General features: G+C 33.9%; 1 protein-coding gene across 1 annotated transcript; it reads left to right on the plus strand.

The window, feature by feature from the left end:
* The first annotated feature begins 5311 nt into the window (after positions 1 to 5311).
* LOC120255918 (NAC domain-containing protein 83-like) lies at positions 5312 to 7109 on the plus strand. Its single transcript, XM_039263686.1, has 3 exons — positions 5312 to 5661; positions 6530 to 6783; positions 6864 to 7109. The coding sequence occupies exons 1-3, from the start codon at positions 5481 to 5483 to the stop codon at positions 7032 to 7034; spliced, it is 606 nt and encodes a 201-aa protein (XP_039119620.1). The 5' UTR covers positions 5312 to 5480; the 3' UTR covers positions 7035 to 7109.
* Positions 7110 to 7356: the final 247 nt, after the last annotated feature.

A 7356-nucleotide genomic window follows, 5' to 3' on the forward strand; every position in this document is an offset into this window, starting at 1 on the left:
GGAGCTTATTGAATTTCCTCCAGGGAAACGGGCTATTGGGTGCAAGTGGGTCTACAAAAGAAAACGACAATATCAGAAAAAGAAAGGGAAAAGTTCAAGGCTAGACTTGTGGCAAAGGGGTACTCACAGCAGAAAGGGATAGATTATGATGACATCTTTTCTCCCGTCATCAGACACACTTTCTATCAGAGTAGTATCCGATTTGGTAGCCAGATGGGATCTACTTAGAGCAGATGGATGTAAAGACAGCTTTCCTTTATAGTGATTTGGAAGTGTTAGTGCAACTGCATTATTATTGGCATGATTTGACACCTAGACAAGATGACATGGCAACCTTTGTGATGTGGCATAATTGATAACATGGCAAGGCATGGTGACATGTCAAGGAGACTTGACTTAGAGGCAAATATCTTAAAGATCTTGGTGGAGTTATTTTTGATAATGTATTACAACTTGAAAACAATATCATATCAAGGTCATATTTAGGGTGATTTGACTGAAGACTAAATATGGATGGATCTTAGTTGAAGAAATACCTATCAATAGTATGATTGAAGACTATTGATGGTATGATTTGAAAAAACCTTAATGAGGATGATTGGAGACTATTAAGGGTAAGATTTGAAGGCATGTCTATTGTTGGCATGATTGAGTTAATTGATTGAAGATCTTTCTTGGGAAGATTTGAAGACCAAACTTGGGTGAATTGAAGATCAAGTTTGGCAAGTTTCGTGAAGACGCACAAGGATGTGTGCCCCTTGCGAAGGGACTGCGTGATGAGGAATTGAGGAGGCAGGCTAGTTGCCGGCAGTCGGGATCAGGAGATTTGGCTGCATCGACTCGGACTATGCATGACCGGGAGGTTGATGGGTCTTGATGTCATCTACAACGTAACCAGAATTCAGTCAAGTCAACAATCATGGCCATGTTGCAATTCATGTTATAACAGGAGTTGTAACAACTAATTTTGGAACGTTTTTAAATTAGTAGTCGCAGAGATTTTAAAATAGGTATGTGCTATATTTGGGACGTTGAGGCGTCTAAATAAACTATCTTGCTCTGAGATTGTGTGTAGCTCTTGTGGAAGAGAGAGTGTGAGCACTAGACAATCTAGAGAGGGTAGTGATCTTTATTGTTGGGAGAGTGAGTGACAAGTGTTTGTACTCATCTATTTTCACCTGTTTTAGAGGATTGTTTATCTCCGGGCTTGGTACCCCAGACGTAGGCGAGTGGACGCCAAAGTGGGTTACCAATCTTGAGTGTCTCCTTTTTGTTTGGTTTGTGTGAGCTTTTTATGAGTGTTTGAGTGTCCTCTAAACCACAAACCACATCGGCAAAACTAACAGGAAGACAGATTTACATGGAGCGACCACAAGGGTTTGTTCAACGTGGGCATGAGCAGTTGATTTACAGCATGAAAAGATCGCTCTATGGTTTGAAGAAAACTGCATGATAGTGGTACAAACGGTTTGATTTATATATGATCCAGATTGTCTACAAGCGATGTGAGTATGATTGTTGTGTTTATGTTCGAAGCCTTAATGATGGTTATGTTATTTTTCTGCTACTATATATGGATGATATATTAGTTGCTGCGAAGAATATGCATGATGTGATAAAATTGAAAGCCTTTATTAGGGAATGAGTGTGATATGAAATATTTGGGAGCTGGAAAGAAGATTCTTGGTATGGAGATATGCATGGATAGAAACTCAAAGAAAATGTGGTTATCTCAAAGGAATTTTGTTGAGAAGGTATTGGACAGATTTGGTATGAGCAGAAGCTAAACCAGTTAGTACTCCATTGGCTGCCCACTTCAGACTTTCTCAAGATCAATGCCCAAAATCAAAAAGTGAGGTTGAAGGTATGTTTCAATTTCTTATGCTTGTGTAATTGGTTGCTTAATGTATGTTATGGTTTGTACAAGACCAGATTTGGCGCATGCTATTAGTCAATGCAGCAAGTTAATTTATGTCAAAGCCTGGTAAGCAACATTAGGGAAGTAGTCAAGTGGATTTTCAGGTATCTCAGAGGCACTGCAGATTATGGCCTTATGTTTCGCAGTGAAGAGGGTGATCCTTCAGTTGAGGGATATGCGGATTCAAATTACGTGGGAGATTTGGATGATAGGATGTCTACTACATGATATATCTTTACTCTTGTAGAGGGGCCTATTTGTTAGATGTCTATTGTTCAGTCTATTGTTGCATTGTCCACAACTGAGGCAGAATATATTGCAATTACAACCGCTACTAAAGAAGCTTTATGGCTTATAGGACTGGTCAGAAAATTGGGTATTGAGCAAGGCGGAGTTAGATTGCATTATGACAGTTATAGTGCAATCTACTTGAGAAAAAATCAAGTCATTCATGCTAGAACCAAGCACATTGAGATGAGATTTCACAAAATAAAGGAATTGGTGACATCTAGTCAGATATTATTAGAGAAGATTCACACCTGAGAGAATGTAGCTGATATATTCACAAAGACAATGACTACAAAGAATTCAAGCATTGCTTGGATTTGATTTATGTGTCTAAATGCTTAGGAGTCATGGCACTCAACCCATCTAGATGATAAGAAGCTCTCCGGTTTTCTATCTCTAAAGGGTATATTCGCCAAGATGGAGATTATTGTATATGACTCATATACAAGGGTGAACTGGGTAAATGCTGGAGCAAAGCGAAATGAAACGACGAGAGAGACGGAGCATAGCATAGAAAGCAGAGTGAAGCAGAAATTTAAATTTAGAATTTAGATAATAAAAAAATTTAATTTAATTTGTTTAAAAGAAGAGATAAAGAAAGAATGATATGGATGCTGACATGGATGCCACCAACTTTGCATCCATGTGCATTCGGAAAACTTATTTGGAAAACTTATTCGGTAAAAATATTATTTTAAACTAACTTAATATGCTTTTTCCTTGCTCTAGATTAAGATTAATTAATTCTTGATGTGAAAAGAAGTTGATAATAAACACTATGGGCCCATTTGGTGAACATGATAGGATATGGACGGATATAATTTGAGGGCTGGATAGGAGTAGGAAAGAATATGGGCATGATAAGCTCATATCCTATCATATGTTTGATGTGCACCGGATAAACAATTAGATAGCATTTTGTTATGTTATTTATGTTTGAAGTATACCAGATAATGACAGGATATGATATGAATGGTATGTAAATAGACAAAATTACCCTAATATAATTATATATATATTTAAAATAGACTTTTTTTGAATTTTTTTTCTTTAATGATTTACTTATCAGTATATTTTAAATTTTTCTTTAATATTTTTCTTTAATGATTTAAAAATAAATAACCTATAAATAATGTCCAAATATATAGATTGTAATATTACCAACTTGCAAAAATTATATTTAATACCTATTTCATTGGAGAAAATCATACACAAAGTCATCAATGTGATATAAAGCTAGAGTAACAAACGCATTAATGGAAAATAAATAAATCACATCAAAATCAATTTAAAAAAAATTATCAGACTAGAGAGACAAAAAAAAATAAGACATGAGTAAAAAAATAAATTTAGATGAAAATTAATCTGTTCATGCACGAAGATTGACTGAGAAAACTTTTACCACTCTAAATGCGTAAAATCCTACTTAAAATAATAAATTAGTGTTTTATCTAGTTGTTGACAAGCTTCTTGTCCCAAGCATCGTATTTAAAAGATCAAAAGAGGAGATACAATGAAACCCTAAATAAGAGAGACAAACTAAATAATAGGATAAAAAAGTAAATTTATTTTTTTATCATATCTTACCTGTTTTTATCTTAACTCCCCCATAGGATTCACTATCATGTGTATAAAGTAGGCCAATAAGATAAAACTATCATATCCTATTGGCACATCAAATAAAGGACATCAACAAAATATGATAATTTATCATATTCTATTATTTCTATCATATCTACCAAACGGATTCCCACATATGTTTAACATGAAGAAAAATAGCATAACTATAAAAGCATCATAAAGATAATCTTTTTAAAGGTTAACCCTCTGAGGTGTTAATAAGAGTTTTATTTTATTAATATAATAATGTTGTTTATTTTTTAAAAAATATTAAAATATATATCTATATATATCAAATAATACAACCAAGTGAGCTGTAGTTGACATGACCACATAAAATAATATTTTTTCCATGTTATTTTTTATAAATATCCAAGAAGAAAATAAGGGGATGGAATCCTTTTTCAGAGCCGCATATTTGCCATTAACCCCCTCAATGTCTGCGGTTTTACAAACAGGTAGGTCCCTAATTCATTAATATTCTCCAACTACTCACTTTCTATGCCTCCCGAAATTTCCATGCAACCCCCCGGAAAGATTCGAATTATAAATTTTCCCCTTTTTAAAATACTTTGAATCTTTTAATGGCATAAAGTATAAAATAATCACAACCAAAGTAGGAAATATTCATCACGTCTCAATTTTTTAAATTTATAAATAATTTAAAATGAACAAACTTAACGTTATATATGTAATATCAATTATGTACAGGGGCATATATGTTATAAAATTAAATAAAATGACTATATGAACTATTGATGGTATCACTTTCCTGTCTCGTACGGCGTACTAAAATGACCAAAATACCCCATGAGTGGCCCCCTATGAGGGTATTATTGTCAATATACTAACAAACAGTGCAGCCGACAACTATTCCCTTCTGACCGCCGATTCCCTACCATCTAAAAAAAAAAAAAACCCTTAATAAATAAAATTCACAAAATCCCCCTGAATTTCCATATAATTTTTTTTTAGTAATATAATAATTTACATTAAAATATGTCTGATTTTTTAAGTCATCTCATCTGATTCTCAAACTAAGGTATTTCATGGCCCTCCTTTTTCACAGGCAAGGATCTCTTCTATAATTTTGGAACCAGAGAAGTCCCTAGTTTCAATACTATGCGCACACACACATATATATATATAAACATACACCCAAAATTGTACCTTAAACCTGAAACCCTAACTCATATAAATATATGTATATATTTATTTAATTATATAAACAATGGCAGAACCTGGGACTTGCCTGGATCTAGAACTAGACAAGTTCAGTATGTGTTAGAAAAATTAAAACCCCATTTGAAAAATAATCTTATAAGGGCCAATATGGAAAAAAGACACTTTGTTTTTACAAATTGCCCCTTAGTCTTTGGATAAATTGTGTCAAAGTATGGGGTGTAGAAGGCTTGGAGTCTAGCTCACGTTACAAGTGGGTCCTCATAATCCTTTTCTATAAAACCCCCTCCCTTTCCTTCATTTTAAACCACACCTCCTCTCTCTCTCTCTCTCTCTGTGTCTGTCTCTCTGCTCTCCTTCTTTCTTGTTCTTCATTTGACAAAGCTAAAGATGATCAAACAAGCTTCATTTTGTTATACTTAGAGAAATATATAGAAATAAAAATAGAAGCTTTGCATGGTGTTTATGATAAATGGAAAATTCGAGTTTTTGTCAAAATAGAATAGTGAGGCTTCCGCCGGGTTTTCGATTTCATCCGACCGACGAAGAGCTTGTTGATCAGTACTTGAAGAGGAAGGCCTTGGGCTTAACTTTGCCATCGTTTATTATTCCTGAGATTGATCTTAGCGAGCATGATCCATGGGACTTGCCAGGTGATTTTTCTTTTTCATTTAATATCATATTTTTAAGGGGTTTAATTGCAAACATTTTTTTATTAAATATATATATAGAAGTGGAAAATTTTATATAAGTCCCTGCGTGAGCTTATTTTCTGATGGAACTCCCTGGGAAGCAATAATTTGTGAGGAAAAGAGGGCAATTTTAGGGCGATCAAAGGAAAATTTTGTTCTGTTTTGAAATGTATATCTTTTGTAAGTATTCTTGTTGAGGAAAATAGAAAATTTTTAATTAGTACCTGAGCTCCCTGAACTTTTGTTTTGGTGGGAATAACTCTCTAGCAAGTATTTGAAAGCAAAATAGTAAATTTTAATGCTATATTTTCCTTTTTTTTTTGAAATATAAAAATTGAAGAGAAATTAAAGTGCATGGAAAATTTATTATACAAGTAGTCCCTAGCTGAACTTTGATTTCCTAAACGTCCCTGCATAGCAACCAATTGAAAACCAAAATCAAACAATTTATATAAAGGAAATTTAATGCAATTTTATTTTCTTATTTCCTAACAAGGGAAAAAAAATCTTTGCATCAGGCTATGTGAAAGAGAATTACGAAATTTTATATTAGTCCCTATATGGAGCTCTTTTTTTTTTTTTGCTGAAGTCCCTCAAGAGTTGCGTATAAAACCTTGCAAATCTAAAAATTGGCTGCCCATCTGCTTCTTTTTCACATTCAACCAAACTAGAGAAAAAAATGAACATCTTCCCTTCTTGTTTTAATCCTATTTTTTCTTCATTCAATCCTTACACTAATCCATCCCCATTGCTAATAAAATCACATAAAATTTATAACAATAAATCAAAAACATCGATCTGATTTCCGACAAATATGAATATTTTCTAGGTCCAATGGAGCAAGAGAAGTACTTCTTCAACCTTAGAGAGGCCAAATACAGAACTGGAAGCCGAAACAACCGAAAAACAATCTCCGGCTACTGGAAAGCAACCGGCCGAGATAAACCAGTGGTCATCTCGAAGAATAATCAAGTTGTCGGAATGAAGAAGGTGCTAGTTTTCTACAAAGGAAAGCCTCTTCATGGTTCTAAGACTATTTGGATCATGCATGAGTATCGCCTAAACTCCGGCCTCATCGATAATGTACGCCCTATTATTGAATGACATATACTCATGACTTCATTCAAAAACCCTAATTTTTGTTCATTCATGCATGCATGCAGATGAATTCTTATGACTGGGTGCTCTGTCGAATTTTTATGAAGAAGAGAGCTACCAAAATGGAAGGCAAGAGTTATATCGATTTCGTTAGGCCGTGTTCATCGCCGGAATCAAGCTGTGTTACTGATGTTGGTGGTGATCTTGATGATACTAGTTCAAGAAACATTGCTTAAACTTGATGTTCTTTTTTCTTAATTATAAGTTAACTACTTATTAATAATAATAATAATAATAATAATAATTGATTACTTGTTCTTTGTTTGCATTGATAGTGAGAGGTTGAAGGCTTGTTCTTGTTGCTCTTCTTCAAATTAACAAAGAAGTCACATAAAAAGGAATCCAATGAAATAAGATAAAAAGAAAAGGAAATATAAAACAAAAATTGGAGTTTTGTGATGGAGGTTTGGTTAGGGGCCACAAATTGAAGATCAAGTTAGAAGAACATGCATTGAAAGGAGGAGTCAATGTTTTCATGGGTCCCTTGAAAAGGCATAA

The sequence above is a fragment of the Dioscorea cayenensis genome, unplaced genomic scaffold (genome assembly GCF_009730915.1).
Source record: "Dioscorea cayenensis subsp. rotundata cultivar TDr96_F1 unplaced genomic scaffold, TDr96_F1_v2_PseudoChromosome.rev07_lg8_w22 25.fasta BLBR01001243.1, whole genome shotgun sequence".
Classification (NCBI taxonomy): Eukaryota; Viridiplantae; Streptophyta; class Magnoliopsida; order Dioscoreales; family Dioscoreaceae; genus Dioscorea; species Dioscorea cayenensis.

Excerpts from the sequence above, each read along its gene's own strand:
- LOC120255918 (XM_039263686.1), top strand. The coding sequence starts at position 5,481 with ATGGAAAATTCGAGTTTTTGTCAAAATAGAATAGTGAGGCTTCCGCCG. Across the intron at positions 5,662-6,529 it reads TGATCCATGGGACTTGCCAG|GTCCAATGGAGCAAGAGAAG; the intron begins GTGATTTTTCTT and ends AATATTTTCTAG. Across the intron at positions 6,784-6,863 it reads ACTCCGGCCTCATCGATAAT|ATGAATTCTTATGACTGGGT; the intron begins GTACGCCCTATT and ends GCATGCATGCAG.